At 40.2% G+C, this 17,336-nt stretch overlaps 1 protein-coding gene across 1 annotated transcript in view; it reads right to left on the bottom strand.

Annotated features, from left to right (window-relative positions):
• Positions 1 to 16,540, bottom strand: part of TBKBP1 (TBK1 binding protein 1) — an 86,239-nt gene extending 69,699 nt beyond the window's left edge. The window contains exons 1-5 of the mRNA XM_063458841.1: positions 15,952 to 16,540; positions 9,127 to 9,222; positions 6,250 to 6,354; positions 5,513 to 5,663; positions 3,828 to 4,024 (exon numbers count right to left, since the gene is read on the bottom strand). Coding sequence (XP_063314911.1) covers positions 3,828 to 4,024; positions 5,513 to 5,663; positions 6,250 to 6,354; positions 9,127 to 9,222; positions 15,952 to 16,191 — 789 coding nt within the window. The 5' untranslated portion in view covers positions 16,192 to 16,540. The remainder of the gene's footprint in view (positions 1 to 3,827; positions 4,025 to 5,512; positions 5,664 to 6,249; positions 6,355 to 9,126; positions 9,223 to 15,951) is intronic.
• Positions 16,541 to 17,336: the final 796 nt, after the last annotated feature.

Below are 17,336 nucleotides of genomic sequence, written 5' to 3'. Positions count from 1 at the left end.
AAAAATGCTGCATTAAGATATAATTGAATTGGTGACTATAGTGGCCCTTTAACTTAACTGGGAATCTTGAAAATTCACTAAGGAATGGTATATTAAATGCTGAAATTGGCAAACTGTTCAGTGAGTAACCCAACTTATACTTTGTTATTGTCACTTGTTTTAGCTGTTTACGGGATGGTCTAGTGCAGAGGTAGGCCAACCTTTGGCACTCCAGATGTTGTGGACTACATCTCCCATAATGCTCTTACAGCCGTAATGCTAATAGGGCATCACAACACCAACACAACAACTGCTGATGGTTGCCTAAACCCTGGTCTAATAAACTTGAAACTGTAAGCCCTATATCAATATCAAACTGGAACCAAAAGTCCTGCTGTTTGAATGACATATCTGGTGGTGCTGCCAGCTATGGTTTCATTTTGGCTATAAATTGTGAAATTCATGTTGAATTCAATCATTTGTTGTTCTTCACAAAAGTGCAAATGATCAGAAAATTGAAACAAACACTGGGAACATCCAGCACAGAGTTAAAATAAACACCAACTCCCTGCTTCTTGCACAGTGGATGTTGGGAGATTATTTGCAAATCACAATCTCTGATTGGCTGCCTATATCACTCTGTGGCCATGTTTTACATCAATAACAGTCGCCAATGATCCGAAAAATATGATGCAACTCAATGCTAATGACAATATCAATCTGCTTGCAATTTGATACTAAACTGAATTGATAGAAATAGTTGTGTTTTCAAATGGCTTTGCACTTGTTTGAGGCCCTACTGCTTGGAGATATAAGTACCGTAATTTAATTTTATACAATATTATTCTACTTAAAGTGGCACTGCCCCGCTATTTCCCCTTGTTTATATAATTTGGAAATTAATCTTAGTTTTTTTAGTTATACACAAGAAAAGGGCTAGAGGCAAGAGGGTGAGGGAAGTATAATCTAAAAGAAAAAACAAGCAAACATAACACAGTAATTTAGCTTCAGTTAAATATTTTAGCCAAATTAGCAATTGACTATTAAAGGGATTCTCTAGTGCCAGGAAAACAAACCCGTTTTCCTGGCACTGTAGAATCCTGGAGTGCTCCAAACCCCTCCCACCCCACATCCGACGTCGCTGAAATGGTTAAAACCGCTCCGCCCACGCTCCTCCAATAGCCGCGCTCGCATTAGGATTTCCCTATAGGAAAGCATTATTCGATGCTTTCGTATGGAGATTCCAGCGACGCTGGAGGTTCTCATGCAAAGCGTGAGAACGTCTTAAGTGGATTAGACAACCAAAAGTTGTCTAAGAACCCGGAAGTTCCTCTAGTGGCTGTCTTGTAGACAGCCACTAGAGGAGGACTTAACCCTGCAAGGTAGGTAATGCAGTTTATAAAAACTGCAATAGTTACAATTGCAGGGTAAAGGGTGATGGGAGTTGGCACCCAGAACACTTCAATGGACTGAAGTGGTCTGGGTGTCTACAGTATCCCTTTAACAGTACTAATTTTACAAGTCTCAAAATGATGAAAGGCTGATTTAACACCTGTCAGAAATCTGACAGGTGATACTGATGTTTACATAAATCTAAACCATCTAAACCATCTCATGGAACAAACTGGAAACCAGATGTCATCTAATACTGCTTGGACAGGTATTCATGTTTTGGTGTTCCTTGGATGGGATCTGGTTTCCTGTCTAAGTTTTGTATGTGAGTAGCACTGAAAGCAAGAGCGTTCTAGACATATCATGAGTTACTTACAGGAACCTTTATTACAGTACTTGTACGTGTACATCTCAGGTGTGTTTGGCTGATTTATCACATGAATCCTAAATAAAAAAACTTGATCAAAAGAGCCAGAATACTGTTGGCATCTGGAAGATCTCAATATTTGTGTCAGAGCTCACCAAAGATGTCCACCACAACTGCAAATCTATACATCATACCCAACCATCTGCATGTCACAGCCTCAAGCCACTAACAGGACAGATGCCCACATTTAAGACATGCCACCGGAACACATTACCATTTCACATGTACTGACTTTAACGCCCCCATTATAACAAACAACAAGCATCTTTTCCCATACCTAATAATGAGTTCCTTTCTTCTCAGGAGTAGAAAGCTCATATGGTAGGGTAAAAGCGTCCTGGATTGGATCTTCTTACTCAGTTCTACTCCGTCAGTCCGTGTTTCTATAAACCTAGTAAGAGTACGGACCGCGGGAAATTACTGGGACAGGCTGAACAGCTCATTCAAGGGTCCATGTGGAAATTTTTGCCTAGCTTAACTTTATCATACAATTTTCCTTCCTGTCAGACTCAAACTATTTCATGGTTTACCTAGACCACCGCCTTTTGACTTTTTTTGCTGTGTCTAAATATTGCATTTTATCTTCCTGCTCTGGACCTTAACATTTGTAATGCATTGCTAACCTACCACTGTATGCTATATAGCCAGGAAAGGTATTCTCTCAGGCTGCAATCCAGCTACACCGCAAGGACTTCTTTAGAAATGCAGTTCTGACTCGTGCCACAGAGCCTTCCAACAAGAATTCCGACCATTTAAAAGCTTAGAAATACTATTTATGAGTGTGGCCACTGCAGTGCCAAAACAGTGAATACATAATTTAACTAGAGCAACAAATGTGTAAAAACACTTCTATAGCTCCACCAGCAGTGATATCAAACAGCAACACAAGGGATAACATAATGCACAGCTTAGGACACTAGGTCATGCATTTAGACTAGAAGAAAGAAGATTTCGTCTAAGGCAAAGGAAAGGTTTTTTTACTGTAAGAACAATCAGGATGTGGAATTCTCTGCCTGAAGAAGTGGTTTTATCAGAGTCCATACAGATGTCCAAACAGCTACTATATGCATACTTGCAAAAACAGAATATTCAAGGATATAATCTTTCAATGTAGGGTAATAACTGCTTGATCCAAGGATAAATCTGACTGCCATTCTGGGGTCAAGAAGGAATTTTTTTCCTAGGTTGTTGCAAAATTGGAAGTGCTTCAAACTGGTTTTTTTTTTTGCCTTCTTTTGGATCAACAGCAAAAAACATATGTGAGGAAGGCTGAACTTGATGGACGCAAGTCTCTTTTCAGCTATGTAACTATGTAAAACACGAGTAAAACCCACATCTATGGAAAAACATATAAACCAACAGATGTTTCGGGACTCCTGTCCCTTTTTCAATGCAATTATGCCCTTAGGGGACAGGAGTCCCAAAATGTCTGTAGGTTTATATACTTTTCAATAAATGTGGTTTTCACTAGTGGGTCATGTCTACTAAGCTGTGAATTATGAAGTCCCTTGTTTTGCTATTTAAAAGCTTAGTGCGGAAAGAAACATAGCACTGCAATAGTGAAGTAGCACAATACAAACTTCAAGTAAGCCATACCAATGGTTCCATCAAATGAGGAGATTCCCTAGTAAACAAATTTCTCATGAAAACAAATAACCGTATTTTAAATTGTTATATCTATTGCTTTCTTCTTTGTTTCAGCATGGATATAGAGTGAAATGAACACTCTGCAAACACGCGGAGCAACATGCGCAGGAGTAGTGTAAGGTGCGCTAAAATGATACGCATGCAATGGACAATGACGCACCAGAACAATGGAGACGTACAGCAGGATGTATGGCAAACAAGACCCGGACATGACAAGTCATTGTCAGACTACAAATCCTAGCATGTAGTTATAGTCCAAAAATTGCTACACAACAAATTGCTATATTGCATCTGAAAGACAGGAGGTGCAAATCACTCCTCATCCGATGCATAACTTTATGTAGACTTGACTGTTAAATGAATAATAAGGAACTTTTCTAACCTGCTCCCGTGCCTCCTGTAGCTGTTTCAGCTCTTCTTCAAGATGCAGGATATCTTCCTTTAGTTGTTTCTCTCTACGCTGAGCGTTCTGTAGATCCCTCCTGGCCTCCTCAAGCTCTGCATCTCGCCGCTGGGCTCCAATGTCTTGCTGCAGGTCCAGACTACGGGGGGCTTGCCAGCTCATTTGGTGTTCTAGAACTGGGGTTAGAGAAATTCATACACAAGTATATGAACTTGTTTGCAGAATAACCTCTACGGACACATATCTAAAGCTCAAGTTTTCCTTATTGGATACAAACTTTCCATTTCAGTGCCTATTATTTAGGCTGGTGTAACAAACAAATCCGGAATAGAATTAAATAATTTGTCCAAAGAACCTAACTATTCAAAGGATGTATCTATTTGTGATAATGATCACTTGAATGCCTTAGAGCAGCATATATAGTACAGCAATAGGGTGCTGGTTAATCTTCTCTTCTCTTCTCATTATATTTCACAGTGCTAGAGAAAAAAACTGGAAGCTAAGAACTATATGTGCATAATATAGTAACACTGATGACTGCCATAATCATACTCAGACAGTAATATCAAACTTCCGATTAATCCTGTAAGACACTTTCATTTGTCCTTTCAAAAAAAAAATATTTTTTTTACCCAAACACCCCAAATAATGGCTTTTAAAGGAGCTCTGCCACTTTGCTTATGGATCTACTTTTTCTCATGGGAAGCGTGATGTTCAACAACTTTTGTCAATGGGTTGAGCTTCAACGACGACTGTGATCTCAAAACTATATTTAACAGATTAATCCTTTCATCAAGTTTTGAAATTAGATTTATTTTAAATTTAAGTAAATGTAAAAAAACAATAAAAAAACAAAACAAAAAAAAAACCTCATCTCTACCTTTAGCATATGACAGGATGCCTCAGCCATGTGCATGCACCTTAGGTTGGACAAATCTATTTCCTCTAATAACTTGATGGAATGATTATTATATTAAAACATAGTTTTGAGGGGCCAGTTTTTCTTCAAGTAAAGTTCTATTTCCGTTACTAAGCTAATTTACCCACAATCCATCACTCAAAAGAAGGGCTATAGAAGGACAAAATGGATGCCCCCAGGTATGGAGATTTGGCACAAGGAAAAAATTATATTAAATATAAATAAACGTAAGCAACTATTGGGGGATTCTATATCAGAATGCCTCCATGGAGACTGTTTATGTTTTGAATTCTTTCTAATATCAGCATATCCTGCTGCCCTTGTAATAGTGGTATAATTTTACAAAACTGTAAAATAACACGTTTCCAGCTAAAACTCTAGTATCGGTATCTTCATTCAGTGGTCATGTAATGTCACATGGCAATCCTTCCAATTGAATGTCATAATAAAATGAAACAACTCCTACCGTATTCAATTAAGTAAGGTTTAATGAACAGGGAATCTAGGGATTAATACAATCTGTTACATCTTCCAATTTACTTCAAAGGCATGAATCAGATTGTATGCAAGAAAAATTACTTACTGAAAATTGTGATGTCACCTCATGGAAATGTTTGAATTTGTCCTTCCTTTACTTGCCATTAAAGTGTCCTCTGCTATTTTATATATGGCTTCTTTTTTTATCCAAGAGTCACACTAACCAAGTCTAATTAACTCTTACATGATTTCCCTTCCCGTGTCTCACCATGTGACATGTCTGGTCCACGATGTAGTGACAAGTACTGCATGTCAGGATCCGACAAAGCAGAGCCCGGAAATGGATGTGGCTCATTGCACATCTGCAATTGCTGCTCCAGCGACTGAATATGTGCCACATGGGTCAGAACGAGACCCTTCTGTAACAAATGTAAACAATGTATTAACAGCATATAAAGGGCCCCTGTGTTTGAGTCTAAAACTAAAGCTTCTCGACTTCTTACTTTGACTCAGTAGCTCACCATTCCTATTACACATTTACCAGTTTCCTATTTCTTCTATCACACATTCAGTATATCACCTACCCCTACTTCTCTCCTTCCAAACAGTCCTCCACTGTAAATTACTGCCGTTTTGTAGACATCCCCAAAATCTAAATTAGGAGTAGTACACTATAGTGTTAGGAATACGTTTTTATTCTTAATGCTGTAATGTTCCTTTATGGCCATAATATTCCAACTGTAAAAAAAAAAATATCTCCATGTCAGCTATATTTCCAAATTGGCTACTATGGCCTTAAATTTGAAATTCATGTTGAATAACCCTGCAAGCAACACTTAAATGTACCAGCAGGCCACATCCACTCCTCTAACATGATCGACTCTGTTCTTCCACACTTGCTATCATGTAATCTATTACACACATTCTCAGATCCCCTTTCTCCATTCAGCTCTTCTGTATCTCCACAACGGCCACCATCCCCAAGCTCAGCTTATCATTACTTACCATTTCGCTTAGCTCCTCGTGCAGCTCACTTCTTTCAGCACACATTTTTTCACACGCTCTTACCATCTCTCCCAACTGTTCCTCCTTCTCCTGGTTCTCCTGAAGCTGTAAAATAATTGTCAGAAGCAGTTATTGATCTGCAATTTGTAACTACATAGACGAAAGTATGGATTTTCAGGAAATGGAGATCTATCTGGTGGAATTATTTGCAAAGATGTAGAGTTCCAAACTAGACAGGTCAACAGAAGTAACATATATAAGAAGGGCAAGTTCTTTTTCAGCCTTTGTAACTTTGTATATATGGTGTTATTTTTTTAAGAGAGTTTCAAGTCAATGGACCTGGCTGCACCAAAAAACACCACTAGTAGCCATCTGAGGAGTGGCCAGTGGAGTTATCCATAGGCTGTAATGTAAACACTGCATTTTCTACTCACAAGAACAAATACATTAGCTATAGTTGTTCTGGTGATTATAGTGTCGCATAAAGTAAATCTAATCTGTAAAAGATACTATGCGCGCACATTTAACCCACATTTGTCCACAAGACCTTGAACAGGATAGTAGTGACCCCGATAAATGTGTGTCTTATAGGGAACTATTTTTAGTGTCTCCTGCTTGTTCATTTCTGTAGCTGGTGTAGCAGGGGAGAGTGTACATATGTGCAATACCTCGAGTTCTGGTGAAATGAAGCTACTGTTTGCAAACACATCTGTTGTAGATCTGTTGTAGCCACTACTTCAGTAACTAACAATCGAGCAAAGTCACAACTACTACCGGGTCTTGATGCTCCTGTAAACACTGTGAGTGCTATTATTTTGCCACTGGGCAGGGATAGACAGGTATCAGTATCCCAGCTGCTGTGGACTACAAACCTCAACAGCTACCTGAGCCTGATGGGATTTGAAGTGGGAAGAAGCTGAAGTGTCAGAAGTTTACAGTCTCAGAAGAGCCCTACTGTTAGAGATTGACAAATCTAGGCCACGGTGTTCAGATCCAGCGAAACATCACACAGTTGTTGTTAAAGTGTCTTTGATCTTCTCACTTACAAACTCCTTCCTGAAGTGTTGGTTTTTTAACTCATGCAAGGCTAGCTCAGGCAACAAACCTGTAGTAAGTGTCCTTTTCTTGATTTGCCCATTAAAAGAAAAAAATGTTTATAGGTTCATAAAGGGAAAGAATACTCTTACTTTTTCTATGAGAAAGATACAGTTTTTATTTTAGTCTGTGGGGGGTTAAATACAGACTTATCTGCAGTGAATCTACAAGCTACCTAGTAAAAATAAATATTTAAATAAACAGAATAAAAAGCAACAGAAGATTGAGAAAGAGTTAATTTCAGGAGACGATGAGGTTGTCAGTGATATCCTTTTATCTGCCTCTTGTAGCGTTGCCTGACTGCCTTTGTGAGAAATCCGCTGTGCCTTTTCTAATCTGACCAGATGCTGTCACTGGAGCTGGAAATAATGCATCCATCTGTTTCTTCAGCCCAGTTTCCTCTCTGTGGTGTGGCAGCATGGAGCTGAGCTGCTTCCATGTGGCAGCTGTACTTATGGGTGAGAGGACCTGGTAGTCGTTTGCCCATTTCTTCAACCTGTGCACATAGCAAAGCATGTTGGGACCCTGGCCTCCTTACCACAATGCTCTCTCTACGTTACTCTTGCAGTTGAAACCACTCTCATTCTGCACTGTGTGCCCTTCGTATTGTTGTGTTTGTATAAGGAGAGATGAAGATGAAAGAAAGATTATACATTTTTCATTTGCCCTTTGGTGGGCAGGTTGAGAGCCCCAACATTGGGTCATCCCAATGTCACTTTCTTCGACTGACATCCATCTATTTATTTTTTTGCATTATTTAATAGATCATTTCTTGTTACAGGCAGGATGAATTTTAAAAGACACGCCAAGCACTATAGCCACTTATACTCTCTGCACAGATTTTGATTCAAGAAGCTTTACATCTTTGCCTCCCTTCATCCGATTCATTGTGAACATCGCAGAAGTTCACAATGATGTCGCCTAAAAAAAGCTAGTGACATGTTAAATAACTTGTTAGTGACACGTTCTTTCACAGCTTACTATGACAGAACATGTACGGCAGCCAAATGAATGAGCAGCAGTAAGTAGTTTAATTCATGAAAAATGGAAGCGGTTATTAGCTTGTCAAGCAATTATATTCATGGTATAAATGGACATACTCTGAATAGCCCCCAAGCCTTTGACGGGCAGAGGGTTTTAATGATTTGTGTACAGCATGCCCAATGAAAACAATGGATTAGGTTTGGCTGAAAAAAAAACAAATGAGAGGCATTCTTATCTATGTTTTTTTTTTTTTTTAAACACTATTGCATTAGGAATGCAAACATGAATTCCTAACTTCAGTGTTCCCCAACGTATGTAGGTGTATAAGTAAGATTTTCTTTCCTTACTTCCGGCGGGACTCTGCTGCTGCTCCGCCTCCCCGCTACCCTTCCTGATTGATGATAAAAAGACTGAAGCATGGCACCCAGACATCTTCACTGAGATTAAATGCTCGGTATGTCTATAGAATGCCTTTAATGTACTGTTTATTATAAAGCATTTAAACAGTTACAGTCTGCAGTGTTCCTCTAACAGAAATTTATTTTCAGAAATGTTTCATACTTTGACTATGGAGGGAACATTGTATTTGCTACTTCATTGCTACTACTAGTTGACACTGGAGTGAACTGTAATTATTAAAATGTGTAGTTATGATGCTTTCAGACAAATACTGTATATGTTAGCTTGCATAGGACTGTATATCATGTGAAGGAGGTCTAAAGCATCTTGTGATAAAATCTATTTCCTAGCGGGTTGCTTATAGGGGAAGGACTTCATACCTGGCCACTTTCTACTCACCTCATGTTGTGAGTCCTCCGTCCTTAGCAGTGAATTTTCTTTGGAGTCATATGGAGAAAAGTTCTGATCATCCACAAACTCTGAGATAATAGGATACTGGGAATAAACCAAAAAAAGTAATAAATAAAAAAAAACAGTTGTACAGCTACTGTTTTCAATGAAGGGACACTCTAGACACTTCAACCATTTCATCTCACTAAATTGGTAACAGTGCTTGGAGTCCCGTGGTGCTGTCCCTCTATTCAGTGCTAAATAGTTTTTGAACATTTTAACAATGAATACCTCTGGCTACCCAGAGTCCAATCCAGCCCCCGTTAGAGGTATGGCTGAGGCAGAGATCACACTTCCTTCTAGGTATACCAAGTCATAAAAGCAAGGGGCTGCTGTGAGAGTCTGAAAGTGGTTAGCTAATGCACAAAACCAATCACTGCCAACCATTGTGGTCAGGGCCGGATTAACATAGGGGCTGATGGAGCTGCAGCTCCAGGCCAAGGCCCATGGAATATGCCCATTTAAAAAAAAAAAACACAGGGACACTGAGAGAAATGGGGACACTGAGACACATGGGGACACTGTGAGACATAGGGACATTGGGACACGGAGACACTAGAGACACAGTGTTCCCATGTCTCCCAGTGTTCCCTAGTCTCCCAGTGTCTGTGTCCCCATGTCTCAGTGTCCCTAGTGTCTCAGTGTCCCCTAGTCTCCCATAGTCTGTGCCCCCATGTCTCCCAGTGTCCCTAGTGACTCAGTGTCTCCATGTCTCCCAGTGTCCCCAAGTGTCTCTGTGCCCCATGTCTCCCAGTGTCCCCAAGTGTCGCAGTGTCCCTGGGTCTCTCAGTGACATGGGGACACAGTGAGACATGGGGACACTGGGAGAAATGGGAACACTGAGACACTGGAATACTAGGGGACTGGGTGACATGGGGACACTGACACTGTGATACATAAGGACACTGAGAGACTGGGTGACTTGCGAGACAGAGACACTGGGAGACAGGGAGACACTGGGAGCAATCCATCTATACAGCAGAATCAAACTGTGAGTAGTTTGTTGTTGATTTTACAGAATTGTCTCTTATGTCACTCCTTGTGATTTACATCATGTGATGTCACGCATAACTAATTAATTATTCAACTGTATAAGGCTGGTATTTTTTTCCAAGAAAGGTGGCAACCCTAACTACTCTTCACATACTCTTGCTTAAAGGAACATTAGAGGGTGAGTAACACAATCATGTATTTCTGACCTTATTATGTTAAAACCACAATTTAGCCCCCCCTGACCCCCACTTGCCTCCCTAAATATAGTAAACTCTTAACTTACTTGTATTCAAGTATGCAGCTGCTGGCTCTGTCCCTGTCTGCCTCTGAACTGACTCTGTCTGCTGACATCATCAGAAGTGGTGGTGTGCGCAAATTACAATGCTTCCCCATAGGATTGGCTGAGACTGTCAACTAGGCAGATCAGGGGCATAGCCAGCACAAGTCAAACATAGCCCTGGCCAATCAGCATCTCCTCATGAAGAGAAACTGATTCAATGCATCTCTATAAAGGAAAGTTCAGCGTCTGCATGCAGAGGGTGGAGACACTGAATGGCGGTGCTGCACACTAGGCAGTACTGCCCCAGGAGGCACCTCTAGCAGCCATCTAAGGAGTGCCCATCAGAGTTATTTTCTCTGAAAAGACAGTGTTTACTGCAAAAAGCCTGGAGGGAATGATTCTAGTTACCAGAACAAATACAATAAGCTGTAGTTGTTCTGGTGACTATAGTGTCCCTTTAAGTTTGGAAGCTTAAGAGGGATGCATGAGAACAAAACCTGTGTGGACTGGCTGACAATAAAATAAGTTTAGATAATGCAAACTTTGATCTCTCTAACACTGTGGCATGTCCCCTTTCTTCTACACTCACTACATACACATTTTCTCTGTCTCAGACTATATACCAGGAACTTCGGTCTGCTAGTAAGAAGGTAAGGACACAAGTGGACATGTGAGTGCTAGGGGACAGTCCTGAGAAAGTGTGGAGTAGGTGCATCATTTGATGCATTTATGTCAATCTCAGGGTGCTGCCTGCATAGTATGCCCTTAGTTGGACAGCCTGCATCATTGGCAGGCAGTCTGGCATGCATTCATGCCAGGCTGGCCTTCCAATTCTTTGGACAAACAATGCCCCCTTTTGGGGCATGTTCATCCCTTTTGGCAGGTCTGGTCACGTGATTGGCGCCAGTGGCATACTTTTTTACCCTGCACATTGACTTCCTGCTTCACTGGACATTGCTGTTAGGGGATATGGATTTACTTGAAAGATGAAAGCATAAATTAGAGAGAGATTAGCATAGAGTATGTGTTTTTGTATAGCTGCATCCTTTGAGTTTCCCTCCAACACCATCTCCATCAGATACATGATGCTTGGGAGGTATGATTGTTTTAGTGTTTTTGGTTGATAAGATCCTGTAAATAGGCCCATCATAATTGTCAGCACCAGGCCCACTGGGCTCTTAATCTGGCCCTGATTGGGGTCCAGGCTTATGCTTCCTCATCATCATCCCAAGCAGCACGGATGGGATGGGCTGCTAGAGGCTCTCCTGTAGCATTAAACCATTAAAACATGCGTAAATGGAAGGTCAACACCAACTCCAAACATTATAACCACTTCACTGAGATGAAGTAATTGCTGTGCCTACAGAGTCCATTTAACATGCAAGGCAATGACCACCAATGCTGTCTATTACAATATGATCCCTGATGCTATACTCATCATTCTACTATTCAAACACAACATTCTAGAAAGGTCTTTCACTTCTAGCTGCTCTTAACATTACTTTAATCTTACACAAAATAATGTGCACTGCTCACTATTGCATTTTGCAAAGAGTATCATAATGATTACTGCTCTATTACTTTCCATCATACCACAGTCACTCCTAAATGTGTTACTGCATAACAATGGCCAATTGTAATTAAACTGCCCTTCGACTCAGTGGTTCCCAACCTTTTTTTATCACGGTACACTTCAATTAGAGAAAACCTTACAAAGCACCATACTTTTATTTTCTACTTAACTTCATTCGCAAACACCCCATTTATTGAAGACTTCCTAGACAGATTGCATACTTTTAGTCAAACTGACTTAATGGTATGATTTAATTGCCAGAAGGAAATTTCGATTGTATACTTGGAGTGCATTTTAAAAGTAATGAAAACAGAGATCTCTCTCTTTTTTGTATTTTGATTTGCAGTTATATTACATGGCAATGGAAATTTGTGACTATACTTTTGGGGGTCTTGTGTATGTAGTGAGAGTATAATTTGGTTTTTGTTGTGGTTGAGCTAGATATTCTGCAGTATAAGGTATATAAATCGTTTTTTTTCCCCACTTTTTTATACTTAAAATATTTTAGGCACCTGGTTTGATTACATTTCCGATTGAAAACGAGTATCAGGATCAATGTTTTCTAATCTATCAAAGTAGGTAGTAGCCCCCATACCCCCTTTTCACCTTATTTATTGCAGAAAATGGAGTAAGGAAAAATGTTGAAGAGTTGACCCCAATATTCTGGATACCATTCAAGACTATTCAACACTGAGTGCCAATGTGTAATGACATTAAATTCATTTTATTCTGTAATGAGTCTACAGGTACTCTATGCCAGGTTTCCATTGCAAACTATTTAATGCCATGCAACCCACAATACTTCCATAATCCTTTATCCTATAACTGCCCTGTAACCCATGCTGCTTCTGTTATCAGCCATCCTAGCCTGTACTGGACTATCACTTGCTTTTGATTTGTGTCATTTCACTGTATTTATTCTAACCCTAAACCTACAAACAGTTATAGGACTCCTTTATGTTATAACCTCTGTAGATCTAAAAATGTGTGACCACCAATCTATTGCAACATCTGACATTTCTTTACCCTGTTATACCCCATCAAATAGCTCTATCCCTATGCCTATTATTATTTTAACATAGTGTAACTCATCTTATACCTGCCCTACATCTATCACTTACTGATTACATGAGGCCCACATCATCCTGACCTTGAACTTGTCATTGACCTTCCTGCCTGTCCTACATCCATAAAATATCATGATTTGCCCTATTAGACAATTTTCAATAGTATTAAAGTTCTTTATTAGCATTTGCTTATCTACACAAGCCTACATATTTATTGTTCCAATATTGCATTACTACACATTATAAATCTACTATATTTTCCTGTTTACCTGATTCCGCATATCAATATGATGTTACAAGACTGTCAACTTTGTAGCTGCCTACAACAGTAGACTACACTACTGATACACTGCTCATCCTATAAACATCCTACAATTATCGCCGACCATGTAACTGCTGTGTTGGTGCCACATGCTTATTACAGCACTGTTACAAATAAGAATTTATTTAGCAACCATCCTTTTCTGATAATGACCACTGTTCTACTACTAGGCTTCTAACACTAATGTCCTTAGAATGTCTCATTATCATTGTATAGTAGCTCATGCTTTATAGCTGCCGGATATGGCTCATTGATGTTTTACAGGATGTCTAAACATGAGAACAGTAGGGGGTACTCAGCATTTTTAGTGTTATAAGAGCTGTAGGATTTAATCTGAGTGTTCAATGCAATATAACATGGCTGGGAGACACAGTTATAATTTAAATATGCAGTAACAGAGGAGGGAGAGCCAGAGCAAAGTTATAGGGTTTACAATATGCACTGTGTCAGCAAAGAGTGAACCAGGACCGTTATAAGATTTATAATACAGGCTGTATCTGAGCAGCAAATATATACAACAGTTTTACGATTGATATGTATAGTATCAGGACAGTTATAAATTATATAATATGTTCTATATCAGAGTAGCAAGAGATACAGTGCAATTACACAATGTATAATGTGTGCTGTGCTAGAGCAGTGAAAGATACAGGAAGCCCAGTTTCCGAGTAGAATGAGAGGTACAGGAAAGTTATAGGATACATAATATACACTGTGTCACAGCAGAGTGAGATACCGTATAGTTACAAGGTATAAAACCTGCCCTGCGCAGTTTTAATTATGTTTATTCCCTCCGTGAGTTTATAAATCCTGATCATCTCACACAATCCAATGCTTCCCCATAGGGAGGAGCTGTGGAACTAAGTGTGCATTCGCAGCCATTGCCACACTGTACCAATCAGCATCTCCATCGCCAATGCATCTCTACAGGGTGCGTTTGCTATTGGGCACCTGTTCTAAAGAAGGATAATGACACTAGAAAAAGTGCAGAGGTGGCCTACAAAATTAATAAAGGGAATGGAAGATTTTAGTTATGAATAAAAGATAACAATTTGAAGCGTGTTTAGTTTAGAAAAAATCACACCTCAGAGAGAATATGATAATATTATACAAATATATTCTGGGCCAATACAAACCATTGTCTGTAAATGTATTCATCCAGCAGGCATGAGCCAAGGGCAGGAGATACCTAACACTGCACTAATTGTAAACAAGGTAACTTTTTATTAATGATGTCATAGTATGACCTGTCACATGACTTATGAGGTAGCTATGGCTTGGTGGTCTGCTTTGCACTTCGGTACAAAGTAAGCAATAAATGCCGACCAGTTACAGGGTAATAAAACAGCAGATATCACATAAAAAGGTGCTGGCTAGTTGTAGGTTTACCTATAAAGTAAAGTGATAGCATACTGAAGTGTGTTGAGTATACACGTAATAAGTCTGGTTATATAAGATGTTCTATAACAATGTTGTTTACAATTGTCAGAGGACATGACTTTAGTGGCTGTTTTCACCATAAGAATTTTAAAAAATTAAAGGTCAAACACGGCATGATACCGACAAACTATGTATATGCTTTTCACAGGATTCCATGCTTCTCTATGAGAAGCATCCCATTGTCACACATGCATGATAAGTCCCGAAAGCTTTTTTGAACGAGCATCGTTTTGAACTAAAGTCATAAATACTGATTGAGGAACCACTCCATGGAGACTGACACAGAACAAGAGTAAATTTGTAGTGATTTTCATTTAAAAATCAAAACTAATAAGGAGCTAAAATGTAAATGAAAAAAAATCTATATTTTTTTTTTGGAACCAGAATGTTTTTTTTTTATATAGTATAGTACCAACGACCGCTCTTTTACATGATGTTGAACCATCTAATAGCCTAGTAGTAACTCTTGCCACTTTATTACGGGACCTTGTACCCTCTAATTGTCCAGTAACGTTATACCCTCTAATATATTATTATTTATAAAGTGCCAGTGAATTCTGCAGCGCTGTACAATACCAATACTTTTAAATATATAACAAGACTTCTAACACTCAAACAGCCTGGTCTAGTTGCCTTATTACAGTACTTCTAATCCAGCAAGAGAAGTCTTGTAACTTGCCCTAGTACAGGATATCCCACTAATTGTACCTGTAAGTATTTCTCACTGTTTTATTATAGAACGTCTTATATAAACAAACATTACCATTCCAGTGCTATTAACCTTATTACCAGTATACCCAACACACCTCAGCTGTCAAAATACTTTATAGTTAAACCTACCACCAGTCAGCGCCCTTTAATGTGATTTCTGCGGTTTTATTGCCCTGTAACTGGTCGGTATCTTTCGCTACTCTGGTACCCAAGTGCAAAGCAGACCATCAAGCCATAGCTACCTCACATACACGTCATCTGACAGGTCATACTATGACATCACTAATAAAAAGTTACCTTGTTTACCATTAGCGCAGGGTTAAATATCCCTGCTTGCTAGAGGAATGAAGACTGCTATGGATGGCTGTCAGCCCTCACTCACACTCACCTTGATCTCATACACTTTAAGTCTCCGCCGCAGCGTCGCGTTCTCTCGCTCCAGAACACTCAGACGTTCTTTGATATCGCCGTATGCAGTAATGAGGGCGAAGTGCGATGCGGAGCACATGTCCCCAGACTGGTCAGTGTTTGGGCTGTCCACCCAGTCCTCCTCCTCTTCCTCCTCCTCCCCCTGGGCCAGTGTCTCCTGGGCGATGATGCTGATATCATCGCCGAACACGGAGTCCATGGGGTCGAGCAGGGCGAGGAGCCGGCCGGCTTGGATCCCTGTGCCCTGGGCGCCCGCTGCGGCCGGCAGTGTTCCTGCGGAGGCGGGGACGGCAGCTCTGGGTGCCCCGCGGATCTCAGCTTCCTGCAAACACTTGTGAGGCTGTCCGGCCGGGCCACCCACCCCGCAGGGTTCTATGGCACAGATGGAGGCTGGAGGCCTGAGTCCAGCTTGGAGATGGAGCTGGGGTTATGGGCCGGACATAGTGTCTCTCAACAATGAATAGGATAGCGCACTGTGTCCCCTTGGTATGTTATTCTGTGCCTGGTATTGTCCTGCTGTATCACCATGCACCCTCCTCCTCTTCCCAGAGCCCTCCTCCTCTCCTTTCCATTCAGGCTGCATACCCCGTGACACTGTGACATCAGTTCCTCTGAATCACCGTCTCAGGGATCCTAAAACCCAGGGTGCCCCCTTATCCAGACTGACAGGGGCACAATGTGCTGGGGGGTCTAGGTACACTGACTGCTAAATCCATCACCTGAGATACAGTATCCATTTAGAATGGAACAGCCAGGAAAGTGCAATGTCTGCAGGCTGGAGCCTGTGAACTACATTTATACATCTATATAAATAAAACGCATCTCAGTCCTAGTATCTATTTATAAACATATAACTACAGCTATCTCTATACATGCGTGCAAAGCCTATATAGTATGGTGTGTGGGAGGTGATGTGGGGTGCTATCACGGGGTCCCTTCCCCCAACTGCTATTTTAACTATAGAACTGGCTTAACTCAATATATGCCAGTCATCAAATTGGCTTTGACTATATAATTATCTTCTTTCTTTCTGTATACATATCCATTCTTTCTAAATCTATTTATTTCTTCTGTGTAACCCCCTCCATGATATAATTGTGACTTGCCTGTTGTGATGTAATGGGATTTGCCTACTCTCCTGTTACAAATGGGTTAAATACATCAGTAACTCATCCACACACATTAAACAGAAGAGCATTATGTAAAACGGTTAAGATGATTAATAATATTAGCTTTGAGCAACTTTGCATGCAGTTCTTTTGCGCCTTGAAATGTTGCTGGATCAGTGTACCAAAGATGGATAATTTATTCTGCTTCCCACCCCATCTCTCTGGATAGGGAGGA

This window comes from Pelobates fuscus, chromosome 6, assembly GCF_036172605.1.
Source record: "Pelobates fuscus isolate aPelFus1 chromosome 6, aPelFus1.pri, whole genome shotgun sequence".
Lineage (NCBI taxonomy): Eukaryota > Metazoa > Chordata > Amphibia > Anura > Pelobatidae > Pelobates > Pelobates fuscus.
Note: the sequence above shows the minus strand (reverse complement) of the source record. Positions and strands in the feature narration are given on the sequence as shown.